The following is a 23,538-nucleotide window of genomic DNA, read 5'->3' on the forward strand; positions in this document are numbered from 1 at the left end:
GAACTCAACTGTTTCAATTTTGAAAAACTGTGAAGGTTTCAGGATAATTACAAAAAGAAGAAATTTAAATACGATGGATTCTCCCGAAACTGCCGTCAGCATCTGGACAGACACAGAGAGCTTAAAAGTCACCCCGGGATTGGTCTTGTTGGAGACCCCAGAAAGCATCTACTTGCAGAGAAATGAGACTGCGTATGCTAGGCTGACTTGCTGGGGACCCCTGCAGTACAGTTCAGGAAGCCAGCTGTGATAGCCACAGTGGCCCCAAAATCTCAATTCAGGAGAAAGGTGAAGAAGGTAGTGACACCCACTAATGAAAAGATTATTCAGCAATGAGGTGTTACAAATGTCACATACTTTCAATATCTAAAACAAAGCAAACTGTATTCAGCCCAGATTTAATCAATGGATGATGTCTTGTAATAAATGAGACTATCCAAACAATGCCATAAGAAATGCTCACTTCTGTAAGTATCACCGGTTTCTCACACGGGCCACTGGAGGTAAATCTGCAAAAGCTCTCTGAAGTGAGAATTCCCGGTTGAAGAATTTGAGACTCATGAGTTAAATACAGTTAACCACGATCAGTGCGATCTCATAAAAGCCCTTATAAATACCAACATCTTAGACATCTGAAATTAGTAATGATGGATACTGACTATTACCAGTTACCATCCCGTGCCGGCCAGAAACTTTTCAGGATCTGGCTACCTGGCAATTTCAACAAGAGTTGCTTTGTTACAGATAATAGTTATACTGAAAAGCACGATTTTTTCCCCTTAGTCTGGTTCTCCTTCCAAATACCTTTCACATTTTATAGCTCAGGAGTTTTTAACTCCTTCCTGTCCTGCTGTCTCTCATGTGGGGTCTCCTCCTCTTCCGTCTCCTGCCTCCTGATTGGCATCTGATCTTTCAGTCCACTCTGCTTACCCTGTCCCCTTTCTCATCACTGGTCCTTTGGAAAACTTTCCTCTCACCTATTATTTTTCTAAGACATCACTGCAAAAGCTGTACTTCTTTGCTATCTAGTCTTCTGGTTTTCCAAAGAAAGGAATAAATTTGTAAATGCTAGGATTTCAGGTACGGCGAGTTTATAGCTGGTAGTGGTGGTGGAGTGGGGACTGCTGTTCTCGATTTCCATGTAAGAAATTCATAGGAGTCTTAGGTCTTCAAGAGACTCACGTGTGGATCTGTTTAAAACCCCTCTGTTTATAACAAGGACACAGATTTATAGTTCTAAATCTGTTTCTAAATTTTGAAATGAGGCAAATACTTTGCCTAGAATCTTATTTATTCCATTATTACAATAGTTTCCTTTTTTGTAATAGCAAAAAATAAATGCTTCTCTTTCATCCAAATTGTTACATGGTTTTAGTTAGTGTAATCTAATAAATTATTATGCTTTGCATAATACTCTGACAACACTGGGAAATGTGGTGTAACATGTGATCAGAGAATACAGAAAACAAAATACAGAAACCAGACAGTATTGGTAAACTCCAGGCTATGTTCACAGCACAGACATGTTTAGCCTCAAAATAATTTTTTTTTTCAAGTTTGAATTAGTTGAGCTTAGTTAAAAATGGAGATCTGTGTCTGTTTTGGTTTGGCTTATCTGGAAAAATTAGGAGGTCTATCTATATGCATTTTTCTATGTCAACAGTTAGATGAAAATGAGCTATGCCTTTCAGACAGGGTATGCTAGGCAGAATGATGCCCCCCACCCCCCAAAGATGTCTGCATCCTAATCCTTGGAATTGGTGTCCATGTTATGTTGTGTGGCAAAAGGAAACTAAGGTTGCTAACCAGCTGACTTTAAAATAGGGAAATTATTCTAGAGTATTTAGGTGGGCTCAGTCTATCATATGAGCTCTTAAAATCAGAAGAGGGAGAAGTGTGTCAGAGAGAGGCATCATGAGAAGGGCTCAGTCCACCATTTCTAGCTTTGAAGACGGACGAAGAGGGCCAGATGCCAAGCAATGCAGTAGCTTCCAGAATCTGGGAATGGCACCCTGTTCATAGCCAGTAACAAAACAGAAACCACAGTCCTAGGTAGCAAGGAATTAAGTATTGCCAATGATCTAAATGAGCAAAAAACAAAAAGCAATCTCCCCTAGAGCTTTCAGAAATGAATGCAGCCTGTTGACATCTTGATTTTACCTTGTGAGACTGTACTAGACTTTGACCAAAGAACTGTAAGATAATATATTTGTGTTGTTTTGACAAAGTTATCACTACAACAAAGAAGGTATATAAATGACTAGTAAGCACAAAAGAGATACTTGACATCATTAATCATGAGAGAAATAGAAATTAAAATCACAATGAAATATTCTCATTCATGAGCATGGTTATAATAAAAAGAATGGACAATAACAAGCATTGGCGAGGATGTGGAGAAACTGAAACTCTCATGCATTGCTGGTGGAAATGCAAAATGGTTCGGCCACTTTGGAACACAGTTGACAATTTCTTAAAAAGTTAAATCCAAATGTGGCACATAAACCAGCTATCCCACTTTGAGGTATCTACTCCCAAGAGAAAGGAAAACATAATTCCACACTGCACGTGAATGTTCACACAGCATTATTCACAACATACAAAAAGTAAAAACAACCCAAATATCCATCAACTGATGGATAAAATGTGGTATATTCATACAATGGAACAGTATCCCACCATAAAAAATTTAGCATATGTGTTACAATGTGGATGACGTTTGAAAACGTTATGCTAAGTGAAAGTAACAAATGACCATGTATTGTGTGATCCATTGATATGAAATTCCCAGAATAGGTACATCGATGGACACATACATCAGTGCTTGCTTAGAGCTAGAGGAAATGGGGGGACTAGGGAGTGATAGATAAAGGGTATGGATTTTATTTTCAGTATAATGAAAATGCTCTAAACTTGAGCAAGGTGATGGATGTACAACTTAAGGTACTAAAAGCCATTGAATTATATACTGTCAATGGCTGAATTGTGTAGTATGTGGATCATTTTTAAAAATTTTAAATAATTTAATATTTTAAATAATATTTTTTAAAAAAACAATAACCTTGGATCAGAGTGATGGTTACACAACTTAAAAATTTGCTAAAAATGGGGCGCCTGGGTGGCTCAGTCGGTTAAGGCTCTGACTTTGGCTCAGGTCATTATCTCACGGCTCGGGGGTTCAAGCCCTGTATTGGGCTCTGTGCTGACAGCTCAGAGCCTGGAGCCTGCTTCAGATTCTGTTTCTCCCTCTCTCTCTGTCCCTCCCCTGCTCACGCTTTTTCTCTGTCTCTCAAAAATGAATAAATGGTAAAAAAAAAGTAAAAAAAATTTGCTAAAAAAAATCACTGAATTGCACACTGACAATGGGTGATATAAATTATACCTTGATAAAGCTGAAAAAATAGTTTTAACCCAATTTAATCTATTTGTGATGATTCGGGAACATTGTGACTATTAATTATTTGGCACTAAAAATGAGAGGAATTGGGATTTCTTTGACCTTGCTATCCTGTTTAGTTGGTGTGCCTTTAGCATAAACATTGTAGGGCCTAAGGTGGTGGTCAGGGCTCAGACTCCTTTTCAGAACATTCCCAGGCTGTGTGGCTTCCTTCTACTCTCTTGTTTTCTTTTTTTTTTTTTTTCCCAACGTTTTTTATTTATTTATTTATTTATTTTTGGGACAGAGAGAGACAGAACATGAACGGGGGAGGGGCAGAGAGAGAGGGAGACACAGAATCGGAAACAGGCTCCAGGCTCCGAGCCATCAGCCCAGAGCCTGACGCGGGGCTCGAACTCACGAACCACGAAATCGTGACCTGGCTGAAGTCGGACGCTTAACCGACTGCGCCACCCAGGCGCCCCTACTCTCTTGTTTTCAATACCATTTCGTAAAGATATTTTTTGCCATTGTTAGTGTGTCATTTACCTCTTCTAATGATTCAGGTGGAGTCGATGATTTCTTGGAAGACTAAGGCAGCAAGTGGTGCTGTCCTCGCTTTTTCTGCATGTTCCACTGCAGAATCCTAGACAAGTGACCCCACATCTAGTAACCATGTGATGCTGCAGCGTTTCTCAGAAACAACTAACCCAGGCTATGCTATATCCTGCTATCTGTCCAACCACCCATCCTTCCCTCATTCCTTCGCACAGATGTGGGCATCACTTTTTCAGAATTTGAGACAGGCTAGTTTGGATCATTTGTACTTTTTATGTTTGTTTATTTTGAGAGAGCACGTGAGCAGGGGAGGGGTAGAGAGGACAGAGAGAATCCCAAGCAGGTTCTGTGCTGTCAGCGTGGAGCCCAATGCAGGGCTCCAGCTCATGAACTGTGAGATTATGAACTGAGCTGAAATCAAGAGTTGACGCTTAACTGACTGAGCCACCCAGGGGCCCCAGGATCGTGTGTACTTCATTTCCTTTAGTCTACTGAAAAGCAGAGCAGGTTAATTGGATTCTCCTGCTAAATTCATGCCCATTTTATCTAAGTTCTGTAAAGACTAGTGCTCTGTAGTGGGCAGGCTACACATCTGTGCACACAGAACAAAACTTAAGGACACTGATTACTCAGGATTATATCAGATAATAAAATCCCTTGATGGCAGCTTGGATTAGTCAATAGCCAATACCCTGTGGTCCAGAGCACCATCTGGAACATAGCCAAACTTGTCTACCTTTCCCTCTGATCCAGAGCACTGGAGAAAACCTCCCTTTGTTTTTGCCACTGGTGACGAAACCCTCTCTAGCCATCTGTAAAGAAAAGCCCTTCTCTGGTTAACAGAATTGCTGGCTAAAAAAAATTCAGAAATGCCAATTTGAAATGACTTACATTATAAAACCTTATAAAACTGCTCATCTTTTATTGCAGCTACTAAATCATGATGGGGAGGGGGCAGAGAAAGAAGAATTTCAAGGACAACTGCCTTTTTATTTTCCTTTTTCTTTTCTGTGATCTCTTTATTAGACACAGTATGTGTCAGCTATTCAACTCATCAAAAAGCAGAAAAGCATGCCAGGAAAGGAGAAATATTTTCTGTCTCTCTCTTCCTGTGAAAACTTCAGATGAGCTCATCTGTGTTCTCTCTTTTCAATGAAAGATAAGCTCATCCCTCACCTTCTTCCCATTTTCCAGTGATGATGTCAGGCAGGCCTTAGAGTATCTCTTTTGTGATCTTATAAAATCAATGACAACCAAACACGTTTCCCTCATGGCTATGACCTCATCCATGGTTTACACCTGGACAGGACTCATCTGCATTGGTAAGTAGAGCTAAACTCCACTGATCCAGACTGAAGCAATTTGCCAGGAAACTACTGCTTTCCTTCAAAACCCTGCTTTACCATTCAGCTTGGTTTCTGAGCAACCTGGCTGAATGTTGAATCTGACTAGTCAAGAGGGTTCTCCAATCTTTGTGCCCATCTCTGTGCACACCAGAAACTCTCCTTTTACCCAGAACTGTCTATACCTCATGTAAAGTAATAAATACTTCAAAGAGTTAGGTATGTGACATTTTGGGGATAATCTTACACTCCTCCCTACCTCCTATTACCCTCCCATCCACAGTATGCTACTGTCATCTACATTCTGAGCAGTGAAACATGTATCCAATTAAGTCACTTTAGGACAGAAAGGAATTTTGTGCCCCTGTGTTTACATGGCTGTGGGCTTCCATTCTGAACCAGGGAGGTTGACAGGAGGCTATCTCCATACTGAGAAGCAAAGTAGTCTCAAATCTCTGAGACTCAAAGATAAGTCAGCACATAATGGATGGGTTTGAAGAAAAGCAAAAGGATACTGAAGAAAATATTTTATACGACCGAATAAGGCAGAAGGAGGAAGATTTGGCTGTAATAGCATGTCTGAAGCTGAATTGTGTTTAAAGAAAAATTGTGTAGAGAGTAGCAATGGACCAAAAATGAATCTGAGAAGCAGAAATGGGGCACACTCCCTATAGAGGATGGGGCAACTCAATGGAAGAGGTCTGGTTGTGAGCCAAGGGGAGCTCATCAGGCCCCCTTTCCTGTGGTCCATGTGAAATATTCCTTACCACAAGCTGTCTCCCTTCCTCTGAATCCAGGAAGGCCAGCCCTTTCCAGATGGCTAATTCAACTTCCCCAGCTGGCATTGAGACATTGAGAGCAAGGTGCTCTACAAAGGGTTTGTGAGCATTCCAGTCTCTGAGAAGGAGTCTTCCCTACTGTAAAAACAACTTGGCTTTTGTTTTATGTGTTATCCTCACAATAATAATAGCTAACAAATATTGAGTGCTTACTATACGCCAGGCACAATTATCAGCATTTTATATGAATGAATGTATTTAATCTTCGCAAAACCCCACTGAATCGTGTGCTAGTTTAATCACCATGTACAAACGAAGAGGCCAAGTCAGAGAGAGTAAAGAAGCTGCTCAAGGGTATATAGCCAGGAAGCGACAGAGCCAGGATTCCAATCCAGACCATGAGGCTACAGAGCCCTCAAGCTTAACTGTCAGGCTCTGTTTGCTCCTGTGAATTATTATGAACAAATTTCCCCATTTCTGGTCAACTCAGGCACACTGGCCAGACCAAAGTTCAAAATCGTGGACACACCTGAGTATCTTGAGTCTCAAAAAGATGTTTTTCCCTTTTGGTCTAACATTCATACTGAAGTCAAGGAAAACACACACACACACACACACACACACACACACACACACAACCTGCCATGTTTTTAGATGTGCATAAGCACTGAGATTTACCATGAAGATTTAAACAAAATTTTTTAAATATTTATTTTAAAGAGAGAGAGAGAGAGAGAGAGAGAAAGAGAGAGACAGAGTTCGAGTGGAGGAGGGGCAAAGAAAGCAAGGGAGACACACAATCTGAAGCAGGCTCCAGGCTCTGAGCTGTCAGCACAGAGCCCAACGCAGGGCTTGCACCCACAAACTGTGAGATCATGATCTAAGCTGAAGTCGGAGGCTTATCTGACTGAGCCACCCAGGTGCCCCTTACCATGAAGATTTAATTGCAAGTGAGCTGAATCAGTTCCTAAGTCTGTACACAGAGTTTCAATATGAAGACTTATAATGAAAAATACATAGAAGCAAACTTGGACTAATGTTTTACACATTTTAGAATTGCTTTCAGGAGGTATTTCATTTTAGAAGAGCTAGAGAAAGGAAACATTTATCAAGTGTGAACTATGCCTGGCATTGGGCTAGGTGCTTTTTCACATACACAATCTTATTTAATTCACAAAATCCCATAAAATATTATTAATTTCATTTTTACAGATGAGAATGAAAACTCAGTGAGGTTGCATACTTTGTTCAAGATAAGCAGTATAATTGGTAATCAAATTTAGAAATGCTTGACATCCATTTCCCACTTAAATTTAGTGTATATTTGGGTGGTGTTTTGTATGCTGCTACATAGGATCTTGCATACATTTGAAGGAAATTATAATTATCTCTCGATTCTAGGTAGTCCTGTATACATCTATTGCCTTTACTAGTCTGTAAGCATTATGGAGCACAAAACTCAGGCCTTATTTATTGCTCATTGTTCCCCAGTACTTGGCAGAGGGTGTGCTTAGAACGGTAGCTGGTGTGCCACTTAATACTATGTGTTGACATTGGCACAGGGGTAGCAGATAATTCCAGGTAAAGACACAAATACAATCTTAAGGCAACACATGCACATTTTGAGCCTTAATTTTTAGCGGGACTATTGGATTCGTGAGCATACCTGAACAAACCCCAGCACTGAAGTACAAGGGCACAGTCCTAGGTGTTGTGTTTGTGATCAAATTCATAGGCCAAATCCTTTCCTTCCATTCCCTAGTGCCTCTTTTGCTGCTCTCTCTTTTCTGGCTTTGAACACTTTGGCAGCCTCCAATAGCTCTTCTCCAAAGAGTTGAAGACAAGTCTGATGTTACAATTGCCTTACTTAATTCTAGACAGGTTTCCATTAATCGTATTAAATTCAGGTGAACAAAGGGTATTTAGTCTGTGACGGAGCTGAACCGTATCAGGATAAATATAAACAAGAGAGTTAGTTCCGTAACAGCCACTCTTTGCCAACAATTGGAAGCATGTCAGCAGTGCCCTTGCTACGGCAGGCTGGAGTGTGGAAGGCAGAAGAGATTTTAGGAGATTGGTGCTGTGCATCTGGACTCTGTATAAAGAGGGGTATAAAGATTGTAGCTGGAATACATTAGGAGAAAAGCAAGTGTTCTATTCACACACACAAAATAGGCATTAAAATTATCAGTCTTTAATCCACCCCTGGGCCCCTCAGCTTGCCTTATGCACTGCTGACTTTCATCTTCCCTGGAAAGCCTCCTGCTAAAGGTCCTTTTCTGATCAGCCTTAGGTCATGGGGGCAGAAATGCTGTTGCTAAACAGATATGCAAGGGAGTAGCATGTGTGACTGGAGAACAGTGTGACAACATAATCCCAGCATGGACCGATGAGGTCAGTGTGGGGTGATGTTGGCTTTTCTAGCATCTACTGAATCATCTGACGGGAGCAGCAACTGAAAAGAATAAATACAAACACATGCAACACACTGCCAAAAAGACTGCCTGGCCCAGATCTGAGAAAAAAGATCCTCCTTTGGTAGGATAGGTGGATAGGGAACAATGAGCTGGGAGTTAGGAGGCCTCATTCCCTTCTTATCTCTACAACCAGCTGAGTGGTTGCATGACCTCAGCTTACCTGGCCTCTAAGAAATGAGGGCACTGGTACAGTTGGTATCTAAGGTCTTTTTCAGTTTCACAGGCAAGGATTTGTGTCCTATGTAAATGAGGTTTTATAAAGTACATGATGACAAGACTACAACCCTGGGAGACATCATGTTCTGCATCGCAATGTTCTTACATCACATGTGTAGAATGTTTTGCCTGACCTTTATGGATAAAGGGAAAGTGTTGGCAGGTGCAGTACAGCAAGAGGTTTAAATAAAACAGAATCAGAGAGAAGAACACTCCTGCTTTAAACCATGACCACAGAATTCCAACTACCCATGAGTCTTGAAGTGTTCTTTGCAACAGGTGTAACAAGGAGAAATGACAGGTCATGGCTTATGTTCCCTAACATGTTATTTACTAGTACACAACTCCTTTGCTTATGTTGTTCTTTCTTCCTGGAATATGTCACCCACCTATACTTATCAAAGTCCATTCATTCTGACTCTGACATCTCCCAGATGGGATGAAATGTCCTTGCATACCCTTAGGTTATTTACAGCACTTATTTCATTCATTCACTCATTCATTCATTATACCTCATATTATACTTCATCTCCATTTAATTATAACTATAGCTTATAACCTTTCTGAAGGCAGTGTCTAAATCTCATTTATGGATGTGTTCCTGGGCTGGCTTGGCACACTGTAGGTATCCACTCAATAACGACATAGCAGCGAGTCAAACTACATAGGATTTTCATGTTACCTGCTAATGTGACGGCAATGGAGACAGAGTCATATCCCAAGGCATTTGTGGCATTGCAAGTGTAGAAACCCACATCAGCTTCCACTGGTGCCAGGATCTGTAAGGAATCATCTGGCTGTAGAAGAATCCTGGAGCAACAGAAAAGAAATGTAGACCTGGTCATGTCAGTTGGCTCCTTTTTGGCATTTAATACTGGCAAGGCAGGAAAGAACAGTGTTTTAAGACAGAGACAAACCAGCCACAGTGACACTCAGGAACCCAGGCTCTCTTGCTACTATGATTGGTGTGATTCTGATAGCAACCCCAAATGAGCCTTTTGATTGCTTAATCAGCTTGTTCATTACTTGATCTAAAAATACCAGTTGGAGTAGATAGCAGATGTGTGCTGAATACATAGAACACCCACAACAGGGATAAGAGGGGATGTTGGAATGAATGGTGCAGATGGATTTGGAAAAGGCTTATTATGGAAAAGGAAAAATCATAAAGGAGGACTGGAGCTTTATTGGATGGTGAACAGTAGGCAGGGCTTCCAGATATGGAGAAAGGCATCTGGAGTAAAGACTCAGAGGTGAGAGGAAGCGAAAAGTCAAAAATATTGATGAGAGAATCTTGATGCATATGTTTGAAGGAAATTGTATGCCTAAATACCTCTCAATTCTAGGTAGTCATACATTCATCTAGTACCTTCAGAGCCTGTGAACATTAGGGGGTGTAAAACTCAGATCTAATTATTTCCCATAATACTTAATGAAAGACCCTCTGTAGGGGAGGTGCACAACAGAATGAAGGCAAAGCCTGCCCTTTAGGGCAATGGTAGAGAATTCCAGAATAATCCCCATCTAGTTCAGACACTTTGCTTCCCCTGAAAAGAATTATAAGAATCACATTGTGAGTGTCTAACATGAGCTTCAAAACCCACTCCAGTCTCAGTCTACTATTTTTTCTTTTCTGGATTATGTCATTTCTAAGAACTAGCTGCGACATCATGGCAGTTAGTGACTAATGATGACTTGAAACTGATGTCTTGGTGACTTGGTGAGGCTGATGATAACTGGAATCTGTTGATGGAGGTGGGGATCCAGACGGAAGGGAGGAGAACAGGGTAGGAGGCTCAGAGATCCAGGGCCTGGACCTGCTAGGGCCTTAGGTTTGTAAACCATTCAACGCACAGAAATGCCTTAGAGGTGGCTTGTGGCCTCCTATAGTCAGTCATTTCCATCTTTGTGATAATTTCCACCTCCCTAGTTTCAAAAGGCCCAAAGATCTGTTTACCTAATATCACATTAACATCCATCTGTAGGAGGTAAGTTGGAAACAGGGGTCATTTTTCAGGAAAGGGGGAAAAAGCACATGAAAATGTCAGAAGAACTCACAAGACTTGGTGGTGAAATTAACACTAGGAGTCAGACCTCCTGCCCCAACAACACGTTCTCCCCACTATACAATTCTTTTCTTTCTTCACTATTTCTCCTGTTGGGTCCTCTCCAGACTCTATGGGACTGGCAGTTTGGCACTGCCTCTTGTCAGCTCTTAGTTATTCTGAGGTGGGCGACCTGTCTGGCAATGAATCAGGCTCCCTCAAGTCTGTCTTTGGCCTTGGGCCTATTGCACTGCTTATTCTTACTTCCTGTCAGGAGAAAGGCAGGAAGGGGGGAAAGCAAGGCTTACATGTTTCAATCTTCAATCTAGTTATGCAGTTCTGGTAAAAATGGGGAAGGAAATAGAAAACCTCAGCTAAAGGGAAGTTTCTGGATGGTCTGTGTTTGATTCAGTGCCATTCCAGACCATCACCTTTACCGCTGAGGACAGTCAAGCTTATGTGGCATTGAACTGGAACTGAAGATTCAAGAGGGATGGGAGAGACACCATGGTAAACTGTGGTAAAACTCATCCACTCATTCATTCACACATCCATCAAATGTGAAGTGCTTTTTCTCTAAGTCAAACAATTACATGTTAGTTTCTTTCAGAGAAGCTAATAAGAGAAAGTTGACTATCCAAATTTCTGATCTCTGGTAAACCACATAATATGTAATAATGTCACTAAAAGGAATCTTAATAGACACCACATATTATCATTGTTAAATCCCTTCAGGTATTCAGACTGTTTTAAGGAAAATCAAAGACTGACTTTATGATATAAATCTTATGATGTCCAGGAACATGTATGCCTCCATAATGATTTCCAAACAGCAATAATAAAAGCAGGCTTAATCAAATTTCATGATGACTGAGTTTAGTCAATCATTATTCAGTTTTACTACAATCAAAAGGTAGGGATTAGAATTTGCTACATTCCCAAGTCCATTGGTATAGTTGCCTCCTTAAAACCAGCACCCTCTCTCTCTTCCCTACAGAAAGGTATCTTGAACATTCAGAGCAGGAGGCTAGAAGACACGTCTTCTGAACTTTATTTTGGTCCTGGTACTGCTTAAGTAGTCACCACTGGCAAATATCTTTACCTTCCTACATTTCAGCTTATCAATATCTAAAACCCAGTTGAAGTAGGTTTTTCTACTCAGAGGAAATTGTAAAAATAAGGTATATAAGGAATTTCCAGACTATCTTTTCGGTATTTCCAATGATGCTTTATAGGTAACCTTGGACATTCTGAATGAAGAATTCAATGCAAGGAAGGACAGGAGTGGTAAGATTTTAAGAAAGGAAGAGATGCTATTGGCCAATTCTCTCCAGCCCCCGATTTATTAGATCTCCATATTCAGATCATTTTTTCCCCCATAGAACTACTGTACCTTATGCAGGAAGTGTAAACCACAGTGGGTCTGAACCACCTACTTTTTAAGGTGGGGGTTAGCTTTTGCACAGGTGCTACTGAGTGAGCCATAATGCTTTCTGAGCCGGTCTGAAGCTTGGAAAAGATTTCCACAAAGGTGATAAAGAGGAGGAGGAGAGCTTTCACACCAGGCTAAAAGCCATAAGGGATGGCAATAGTGGGAATGGAAAAGAATGAACCTAAGCCTTGATATTCACCATTTGCATGTTCTTTTATTCCATAAAATGTACACATAGAGATAAAGAAGATAACAAAACCTACATGGGACAAAATCTGAATTTGTCACTTATTGCATATACCTACAAATTATTTATACTCATGAAACTGAACCTTTTAGCCAAAGGGGGGCTACAGAGTTATTTGGTAGCAGAGTCAGAATTTGAAGTGGAGATTCTCAGTCTAGCATTCTTTTTTTCCATTTATCATGTCTTTGATATGTCCTTCACATTGACTGTTGGGGGTTTGGAGGCTGCCACCAGGGGGAGCAGTAGTTATGCAGAGGGTTCCCATGCAGGGCTCTCTAGGAAACATGACAAGGCAAAGGAAAGGGCTTGCTGTGGAGAATGAGGTTGGCTTTAGTCTCTTTATCTAGCCTGGCATCTAGGAAGAGAGATTCTTGGGGAAAAAACGTTTTCTTTGTATTTCAGGCGTCTACTCTATTAATTTAACTTAATTTGTTAGTAGCTGATTTCTGTCAGCTTGTATTTAGTTTTCAGATTTGACAGGCCTGTTTTAGAATGCACAGGCACAGAAACATAGTGCTGCTTTCCAAGCAAAACCAGAAAGATTTCTCTGGGGTTGTTTTGGAATTTAAGGAATCAGAAAATGAGGGGACATGAAATGGGGCATAATTAAGGCCTACATAGAAAATGGTCCTGTGGTCACATTAGGTATATTAATACTAGCTGCTTTTCTCCCATACCCATACCCCACTTCCCTTTTGGTTTAATGAGCTAAAACTTAACTGCTTTATTTCTTTGGTCATAGTGTTAGCCAGAAAATAAAGGAATTTGCTTTTCTGGTGGCCTTGTAAGCTTCTTTGTGACAGAATGTCTTCTCAAGCATTCTAGCAATGAAGGAGCAGCTGAGAGAGTAAAAATAATTGCTATAGTTACAGAAGTATGGCCCTGATCAACCTTGTGAGTAGGATATGGACAAAGTGTCCATGGGCCAGTCCTATCAAGGACAAGCTCCTTGAAGTGAAGTTGTCTCCTCTGCATTTGTAATGGTCAGTGAGAAAGTACTCTTATTTGAAAAGGAGGCGGTTCTGGGGGTCTAAAAGAAAGCTTCTAGCAATTCTGAGAGTGGGGTGGTATCATGATGCCTTCCTCTGAATCGTTGGTTTAGCTGTGAACACTATGGTCTTGTGCAGGCCCATCTCTCAAAGTGACCTCCATGACCAACTACGTCTAGCTGCTATGGAGAGGAAGGGTTCTGATTTCAGTCAAGAGAGACAGAGTCATGTGGAGGTCGTGGGTAAGCTTTTCAACTCTGAGCCTCTTAGTTCTTTCTGCAAATGGAGGATAATACTGACCTCAGACAATTCTTATAAGAATCAAAGGAAGGAGACCCATTCTTATGGTTTTGTAAGTAAAATAAATAAGCTTCGACATCAAATGCATTTAACAAATTGGTATTTTTTAAAAATGATTCAGGTGGTAGTCACCTATGTTATCATCTTGGAACTCCTTTTTGAGAGGAAATTTTAAAGGTCTGGACACAGAAACAGCCATTGGCGACACAGGCCACGATGCTGTACCATCTCAGGCCTCCCACCATGACAAGCAAGTATTTAAAAAAAAAATTTTTTTTTTTTAAGTAAGCTTCATGTCCAGCATAGAGCCCAATGCAGGGCTTGAACTCATAACCCTGATATGAACTCATGACCCTGATATCTAGAGTCAGACCAAGCCACCCATGTACCTCTGATAAACAAGCATTCTTAGACCCATTTTAGGTCTCAACACAGGACTGGATGCTGGAAATCATAGGTACACTCTTTCTCTTTGGAACAGTATCTTTCTCTCATCCTTGCAAACTTAACCTGTCCCACATCCCAGCAGAAACTTGTTGCTCTAGTCAAGATGGCCTCTTTGGCTCTCCTTGTCATTAGCTTGGGGCTGAATTCATGCTCTTTCTCCTCCCATCTATCCTTCCAAATTCTCCCTTTCAGTTAAGAATGAGTCAAGTTTTACCACTTGTGTTACCACTGTCCACAAGAATTTCTTCCTTTCCTGATCATCCAGAGTTGTTCTGAGCTGTACTACAAAACCTTTTCTACTCTACAAGGTCTCATTTTTTCAGTTAGGTGGTAAACTAATACTTCAAGGGCTGAGAGTTTTTTACCTCTTTCATAGTTCTCTCTTCAATAGTTCCCTAGCACAGTGCTATCATGCTGGATAGAGACTTCAGAATAATGGAGCTAAAAATGATCATGCTGACAATATAGCATAGTGGTTAAGAGAATAGACTCTGCAGGCAAGCTGCCTGGGTTCCAACCCCAGCTTTACCCTTAGTCACTTTGTAACCTTGGGCAAGTCATTTCTTAACTTCTGAATGTCACAGTTTCCTTACCTATAGAATGAGGAGAATTATAGCACCTATCTAAGATTGTTGTGACTATTCTACCCGCGCTCAGGTATTTAAAGATTGCACATGATCTGTTGGGATGAGCACTGGGTGTTGTATCTTAGCCAATGTGACAATAAATTATATTAAACAAAACAAAACAAAAACAAAAACAAAGCAGATGATTGCCCAATGTATTAAAACCTATGGAAATACAGGTTGTTGTTGTTATTGACATGACCATCACCGTTATCATTCACTCTTCATGTCTGAGCCTATGTATTTTGGATGCTGTGAGGAACTGTTCTGACAAGGGTAAATGACTAAGAAATGTAGAGTTTTCAAGGAATAAAACCAGGCACGTGGAGGTGGGTGGACAAGGGTTTTTTTGTGTGTGAATGAGCAGGGAGTGAGCCACAATGCCTTTACCTTGGTGGTAGCACTGGGGGTGGAAAGGAGGAGCAGAGACTGAGGTCACATGGCATGTCAGGTTGGCAACCATCTCAGTTCTATTCTTGACTCCAAAATTTCTGAATAAGTACAACTACTTATTTTCATAACTGCTTTAACACTATTAACCAAATGCTGAAATCTTAGAACACTTAAAAAAAAGCCAGAATCCTGCAATTGCAAAAAAAAAAAAAGCATATAAATAATGAGTAAAAGAATGAGATTTGGTAAAAAGTGAGTCTACAAGGAAATACATGAAGTGAAAGCCAGCTGTGTAAAGAACATCAGCTCCAAACTCTTAGGAAAAGATGCTGAGGATTCTTACTTACTCTGAAATGCAGGTGGTTTTTTTTTTCTCTGCCTTGAAATTTTTTAGATTAGGATAATTAAATCTAGCACAAAGGGACAGTGGGGGCTGTTACTTATTATACAAGTGTATAAGTTTTCTACAATTTTATTATGTCATCCTATTAGATTGATATTTTTATCCCTCTTGAGAGAGAAAGCAAAAGCTCAGAGAAGGTAAGCAACTTGCTCAGCTAGTGCATGGTGGAATCAGGAATGGGGAGTGAACTTTGACCCTTAAAAAAACTGACCATATCCAGGCATCCACTGGGGCCTAATAGTAAGCCATGTGGTTTGGCTTCATTTTGGTGGGGGGTAATTTGTGCCAAGGTTTGTAGTTACTCAGGGAAATGGACAATAACTAACAAGAATATTCTGGATTTTAAATAACTAGAAGGCATGTGGTTTGGCCTCATTTTTGTTGGGGGGTAATTTATGCCAAAGTTTGTAGTTACTCAGGGAAATGGATAATCACTCACAAGAATATTCTAGATTTTAAATAGCTTGAAGCTGGAGGAAAAAAAGAATGCTGTGAGAAGACCTCCTCTGTGAGCAAGAATTTTTTTTTTCTGAAACCAAAAATTATAGTAGCCTAGAGACTTGCAAGGGAGAGTTTTGTTTTGTACAGATATTTTGGGGAACCGATTTGAGGTTCACGAAGAGTTTCATATCACCATTTGGCTAGGGCAACTTTTTATAACCTTGGCTGTTTTTAATGTAATTGCCAACTAAAAGTTATTTGATGCTGGAAGCTTCAGGGTTGCTCCAGGTGGAAGTATAGAAAATATTCTTGGAATGGGAAAGGCCACCTGACCACACATTCTTAACCCTGTCCTAGTACTTTCTGCCAAACTCTTCAACATCTTTCTCTTCAGAAACTCATGAAATCTTGAATTTGCTAATACTTGTAGTTTTATTTGCTAGCTGGGTAATTCATTTCAAACTGTCAAGCTATGCATGAAATGACTCTGACTTGATTTCCTCTTGGCCTGGGAGAGGGATCAAACTCTGGTCAGCTGCCACCTGCTTTTGTCAACAGAGTTTTATTGGAACACCAGCATGCTCATTTAAGTGCTTTCTATTACTGCTCTTAGGGTACAATGGCTGAAATGAATGGTTGGGACAAAGATAGGATGGCCTGCAAAGCCTAAAACGTTTATTATCTGGCCCTTTACTAGAAGAGTTTGCTGGCTCTGACCTAGAACATGGAAGAATTTTCGCTTCAGGTTTTTTCAGTGCCTTCCTCATTTATATAACCATGTTAACCACTTTATCGGAACTCTGCCTTTTTCTAGGACCATTTTTCTAAGAAGAATAAATGCTAGAGGGATCTTTGGAGACCTCCTAACCTTTTTGGGGAATAGAGAAGGCTGGACTCTAAGCTTCATTTGTGCCACCTGGTTGTCACAATCTTGTGTCCTCTGATGCTCTTGTGACCTTTGCATTGACCTTCAATACTTCTCCCCGCCCCACCCCCGAGACACAGGTATTTACTGGGATGGCCCCCTTTCCTCTGACTTACTATTCCTATAGTTTTCAACTGGGAAAAACATTTCTTATCCCCACTTCCTTTAGTCCTATGAAGGAAACAAGCCAAACCAAACTAAAACTGGTTTCTTCTCTCCCTATCTGCCCTGCTCCCAGATTTTATAGTCTCTGCAAACTTGGAAACTGCATTTCGTATGCTTATGACTTTTACATATAGCGTTATTCACAACTGTGGTTCTCAAATTGACCCTGGAGGCATTTCCCATTTGATTCTCTCCTCCATTCTGAGAAGTTTCCATCTGTAAATACTCTGTGTTGCCCAGGCCAAAGGCTTCCAAGTACTCCTTAATTCATCTCCTATTCAACACCACTTTGGAAAGTTGTCCAAAACTGTCTGGGAAGTATAAGCATAGAGAGCATACACATTTCTCTTTTCTACCAGACCAGAAACAATAGCAAAAAAATGTCAGAAGAATATAAGCATTCGCCCCTTTTGCCTGGATTTAGGCTAATTCCCTATCACACTATGTTTTCCTTCATACCTTTCTATCTCATCTCTTTGAACAACTGCCTAGGTTGTTCCCTAGTTCCTCAAAATGAGAATAAAGCTCCTTATTTTGTGATGTCCTGGAAGATGGTATGATATAATGACCTTCTATCTATGTATCTCTATATCTCTATATATGATTATAGATGCTGACGTATGAGCATCCATTGTATGTCAGGCACTTTACAGATACTACATGTTCTTCATATTCTTGCTCTTCTGTAGGGTGGGTATAATCGTTTTAATTTAGTAATGAGAAAACCAAGGTTCGGAGGGGTTAAAGAGGGCTCACATGGATACTAAGTGGCAGAACAGGAATTCCAACCTAAGTTGCTCTTGCCCTACTGTCCTTCTACCACTGTGGGCTGCCCTCTGTGTTAACTGATGAACCACCCGGCTGCCCTTCCTGACCAAGGAGGGGGGTAGGGTAGGTCAGAAATGACCAGCATGAATCAGGCAGACCCCGAATAGAAGGAAAACAGGGACAGGCTTAGGGGTTAAAAGGCAGAAACTCCTTGACATTAGCCCTTTCCCTATGATTCCATGTAGATAGATTATCACATGTGAGTCACTTCCCACCCTTAAAAAGGAATCACTGTTTTCTTCAAAATATCTAATTTCATATTATTCTTCATGTTCATCTTCATTCCTTTGAAAAATCCCGTAACTTTTAGGAAAGGCTTGTTTAGATGCTTTAAGGCTTATATTAACTGAACTATGTATATTATGTTGACTGTAGCTCACCCCTGGGCCAGAGTGTTGAATGGCAAATCAAGACTTCTCTGCCAGTGTGGGCTATCAGCAATATTTAGATTTTCTCAGAGAAAAGGATCAATCTTCAGCCAGCTTTCCCCCCAATTTGGTAATCGTACTTCCAGCACCTAGTTTAGAGAATCTGGCTTTTCTTTTCTATAAGGAAATCAGCAGTGTCCTTACAGGTATTGTTTCTGGATTTGGGTTCAGACGTAGGAACGCTGAATGTACATCTGTCCATATTACACGAACCTCCTGGTATTAGATGTGGGGAAGAGTTACTTGTGAGATTCTTTGGCTAGCGTTACACTCCACCCAAATGCAAACTGGAGTTAGCTTCTGCCTGAGTTTCAGCTCAATGTGATGAAGTCTAGGAGGGCCCACTAAGCATTCAGTGTTCGTACAGAGTAACTGAAAAGCAAGGAACAGTTTAGTTTCAGCTTGCTTTTTGGTCTAGGTCTCTAGACACACATGTGCACAGGCCATAAACACTGTAAACATACACAGTTAGAGATGCAAATACATATGTCATGATTACAGTGCTTACTGAGCACCTATTATGTGCCCAGTACTGTGCATATTTATATGGGAAAGTGTGTGTAAAGGTAGAGCAATAGAAAATAGAAGAAAGGCTTTCCCTAAAACAGATGTGCCAAAATAAAAATGAAGGCTCACGGATTGCAAGCCAGCTGGCTAGAAGACAGAATGTTAACTTATGCTAGATCTAGCTGACCCCAGTGGCTTCTTCTTAAAACAATGGCCAAGTCCATGTATTCAACTAAGGTTAAATTCAATGCAAAGAAATAGTCCCTGGAGGCAGACTTCCTTGGGTTTAAATCCCAGCTCCACTACTTATTAAGTGTGAAACTTTGGGCAAGTTAATCTAACATCTCTATGCTTCAATTTCAACATTTGTAAAATTGGGATAGTAACCTCAAAGCATTATTATAAGAATAAAGGAAGACCTGTAAAACACTCAGACCAGCACCTCGTTCAAAGCAAGTGGTTAATAAATGTTGATGATGATGATGATTTCATCATTGGCCTAGATGTGAAGGGAGATAGGATGCCACAAGGTATTTATTATCTGTACTTATTTTTTTTTTAACTTTTTAAAAAGTTTATTTATTTATTTTGAGGGAGGGAAAGCATGCACACAAGTGGAGGAAGGGCAGAGAGAGAGGGAGAGAGAGAATCCCAAGCAGGCTCTATGCCATCAGTGCAGAGCCCGGTGTGGGGCTTAACCCCCACGAACCATGAGATCATGGCCTAAGCCAAAATCAAGAGTCAGACACTCAACTGACTGAGCCACCCAGGTGCCCATATTCTCTGCACTTATTCATTCTACAGCAATCCTTTTCAAATTGTACAGTTGTGTGGCACAGAACCTTAGGGTTTCCTGACACTTCTCTAATGGAGAACATGTGGGCAGAGCAGAAATGTTTAATTGGGAGTGGGTACCACTCTGGAACTCTGCCATAATTGCATATTAAAGACTGGAAGTTCAGATTATGCAAAACCATATAGTCTATAGTCTCCAGTGATTAGGAAAACTCCCTGCTAATCACTAGTGTTCATCATTTTTAAAATTCATTCATCCATCATTTTATCATCTGTTGAGTGTCTAATGTGTTCTTGGAATTGTGGAGAAATTAACATACACTCTTAAATATCTGCCCTTGAAGAAGAATATCTGCCTTCTGCCCATAATCCAGAAGGTAATGTAGAAAAACAAATAAGGAATTCTAACACACAGTGGTAGGGTGATCTGAGACAGAGTACAATGTGTAGGGTACTATGTGGGTCATGTAGGGTGTCACTTTGGGTTCAAATCCCAGCTCTACTATGCCAGCTCAACTGAGCCTTAGGGTTAGGCTTCTGGTAAGGAAGGGCAGGATGAGGTAAATCTAAAGCCCAGGCAAATTCATAAACAGCAAGTAACTGGGTACTGGTGAAAGGCATAGCTCAGAGGGGTGAGATGGGGGGAGTGTAAGAGATGGTAAGAGATGAAGCGAGTGAGGGAGACAAATGTCAGTTGACAAAAGGTGTTGCACATCATACAAAGTCACTTGGAACTTATTCTTCAAGTGATGGCAAGCCATTAAAAGAATTTTAAGCATGAAAGCTGCATAGACAGGTTTGCTAGAAAGATACTCTGGCAGTAGCATATCAAATGATCTAGAGCAGGAGTCAATACATTTTTTCTATAACAAGACAGTAAATATTTTAGTCTTTGAGGGCCACCTATAGTATCTGTTGTATATTTTATTTCTAGTTTGTTTTAATCACCCCTTAAAAATTTAAAACCCTTCTTTTAATAACCCTTCAATAAACTGGGTTCAAATGCCAGCTCTATCACTTACCAAGTGTGAAACCTTGAGCAAGCTGACCCAAAAACTCTGGGCTCAATTTCAACAGCTCTTTGAATAACATTTTTAAAAGCCATTTTTAATAACCCTTTAAAAAACATAAGAGCCACTGGCTATAATTTGCCAACCCTGGTCTAGAAAAGGCAAATACAGAATTAGAGGGTTGTTGGAATCATCTAGAGTGGACAAGGGTAAAGCAAAGTAGAGGCAGTGAAAACAGAGAAAAGTGGAGGAATGAATAAAGAGCCACTGAGGAATAAGAACAGTCTAGAAATAAAAATAATTTGCCTTGGGAAGCTGGATAGGTGGGAGTATACTTTCCTAGGATAGGGATTCAGGAGTTTAGTTTTAGATATACAAAGTTGACATCTTTGTGGGGCATCTGGTAAGGATGTCCAGTAGGCAGCTGTGCATAAGAATCAGAAGAGAGATTCAGGCTGGTGCTAGACACATGAGAATCATTAGCATCCAGGGGAAGAGAGTGAGACTCCCAAGAGGGTAGATAGGAGGCAGGCAGGGGACGAAAAATGCACAAAGACTGAAAAAGTATAGCCAGAGAAGTAGGAAGCAAACCAAGTGTGTGTGGTTTCTGAAGAGGCCAGCATGTGTTTTTAGGAAGAAGTGCTTAGCCTTCTATGGAATGCTACTCAGAGATCAGATAAGAAATGTTTTCAGAGACCACTTTCTTCTTCTTGAACTGGTGCAGCTACTCTGGAAAATAGTATGGCGGTTCCTCAAAAGGTTAAAGATAGAATTACCCTACGATCCAGCAACTGCACTACTAGGTATTCACCCAAAGAATACAAAAATACTGATTTGAAGGGATACATGCACCCAAATGTTTATAGCAGCATTATCAACACGAGCCAAAGTATTGAAAGCCCAAATGCCCATGGACTGATGAACGGATAAAGATGTGGTGTATATATATGATAGAATATTATTCAGCCATAAAAAAGAATGAAATCTTGCCACTTGCCACAACATGGATGGAGCTAGAATATATTATGCTAAATGAAATAAGTCAGTCAGAGAAAGACAAATACCATTTGATTTCACTCCTATGTGGAATTTAAGGAACAAAACAAATGAACATGGGGGGAGGGGAAGAGAGGCAAACCAAGAAATAGACTCTTAACTATAGAGAACTAACTGAGGGTTGCTAGAGGGGAGGAGGGTGGAGGATGGGTGAAATAGGTGATGGGTATTAACGAGTGCACTTGTTGTGATGAGCACTAGGTACTGTATGTAAGTGATGAATCACTGGATTCTACACCTGAAACTAATATTACACTGTATGTTAACTAACTAGAATGTAAGTAAAAATTTGGAGAAAAAAATAAAGATGATGCCATATATTTAAGTCTTTGAACTACGAAAAAAAAAAAAGAATATAAGGTGGACCGAGAGAAGCCAACTCTATAATAAACTGAGGGAGAATATTAGGTGGTACTTAAAAATCATAATTAACAATGCTGGGGGGCACCTAAGATAGCCACCTATAAGCAAAATATTTCCAGGGTATAGGCTGGCTACTCCAGGGCTATCATATTAATGTTTATAAACCACTCAGGTACCATCAGTGCATGAGACCCAGGAGGTGAAGCTACAATACTTCTTTCTTGGTGGACATTGTAGGGCAGCAATATGGTGAAACCAGTCAATTACAGGTCCACAGAGCTAAGGATTCAGCAATGAAAGCAAAGAGAGAATAGGGCAGAGTTCTCTTGTTTTCTAAATCAAGTGGCATCGCAGCCCCTTGAAAACAAGTTTCTAACTTATTCCCCATGGCCGTGCTGGAAAGCCCAGTTCTTTTTTGTTCTCAGGCTGAACCAGGTAGCCACACTTTGTTATTTCAACCTCTAGCCAGTCCAGAATGTTCCCTGAAAACTGGCAGATTTGGAGCCTGTTAACTTCCACATGTCTGCTCCCTTCACACACAGGCACTATGCAGTTTGCCTCAAGTCCAAGGCCTGGTGTGAATTCAATCCAACCCATGTGCAAGTGTGTGGATTGGTGGGAGTCTGTGAGGGAAGGCAGGGGGCAGGGAGGGTGCCTGGAATTCCTAAGTGTCACCTCGGTGTTGAGTTCTGTCTCCACCAGATCTTTTAACAGAATTAAAAGCGAGTGCTATTAGGAAGTGCACCTTCCTCCCCTTTTCTCTCTCAACATGCTTCTTAAAGATGGTCCTTGAGCCTCCAGCCTCAGAGTCACCTGTGGTGCTTGTAAAGTATGAATTCTGGGGCTTTGCTGTAGAAGGTGTTTCTGGGGTAGGGTAGGATGTGCGAATCTGCATTTCTAACAAGGTCCTGGTGATTACTGTGCACACTGAACTTGGAAACTCCTCTAGTCAGAGCTTCTAAACGTTTAGACGTTTTAAGAGAAGTATTCTGCCCATTGGAGTTTAAAACAAACTCAGGGCCCAAGGTATCTGACTCCACACCAGCCCTTTGGTGTTTCTTAGCTTCTGGAGAACAGCGGCTTTTATTTATAGTCTCACTGGCGCCTACCACTGTATCTGATGCCACGCATGTATTTGTGGAGTTGAAGGGGTGATTGGAGAGGAAACCTTACCACTTCCACTCATGCTCCTCTACAATCCACTTGCCACAAAGGAGCCAGTGTGAGTCTTTACAAATGGAAATTAGATCATTTTACTTTCCCCCCTAATATCCTCCAAAACCTCCCTGTGATACTCAAACTAAAAGCTAGATTCCTTCTTGTGGTCCCTGGTTAGCCTTATGGCCTCATCCCATATCACCTCTGCTTTCTGCCTACCACAGACCAGCC

General features: G+C 40.7%; 1 protein-coding gene across 3 annotated transcripts in view; it reads right to left on the reverse strand.

Annotated features, from left to right (window-relative positions):
• ADAMTSL1 (ADAMTS like 1) overlaps positions 1-23,538 on the reverse strand; it is an 877,457-nt gene that overhangs the window by 92,075 nt on the left and 761,844 nt on the right. For all 3 annotated transcript variants that reach the window (XM_058695258.1, XM_058695257.1, XM_058695259.1), the window contains one exon: positions 9,432-9,559. In XM_058695258.1, coding sequence (XP_058551241.1) covers positions 9,432-9,559 — 128 coding nt within the window. The remainder of the gene's footprint in view (positions 1-9,431; positions 9,560-23,538) is intronic.

Source organism: Neofelis nebulosa, chromosome 12 (genome assembly GCF_028018385.1).
Source record: "Neofelis nebulosa isolate mNeoNeb1 chromosome 12, mNeoNeb1.pri, whole genome shotgun sequence".
NCBI classification, from domain to species: Eukaryota; Metazoa; Chordata; class Mammalia; order Carnivora; family Felidae; genus Neofelis; species Neofelis nebulosa.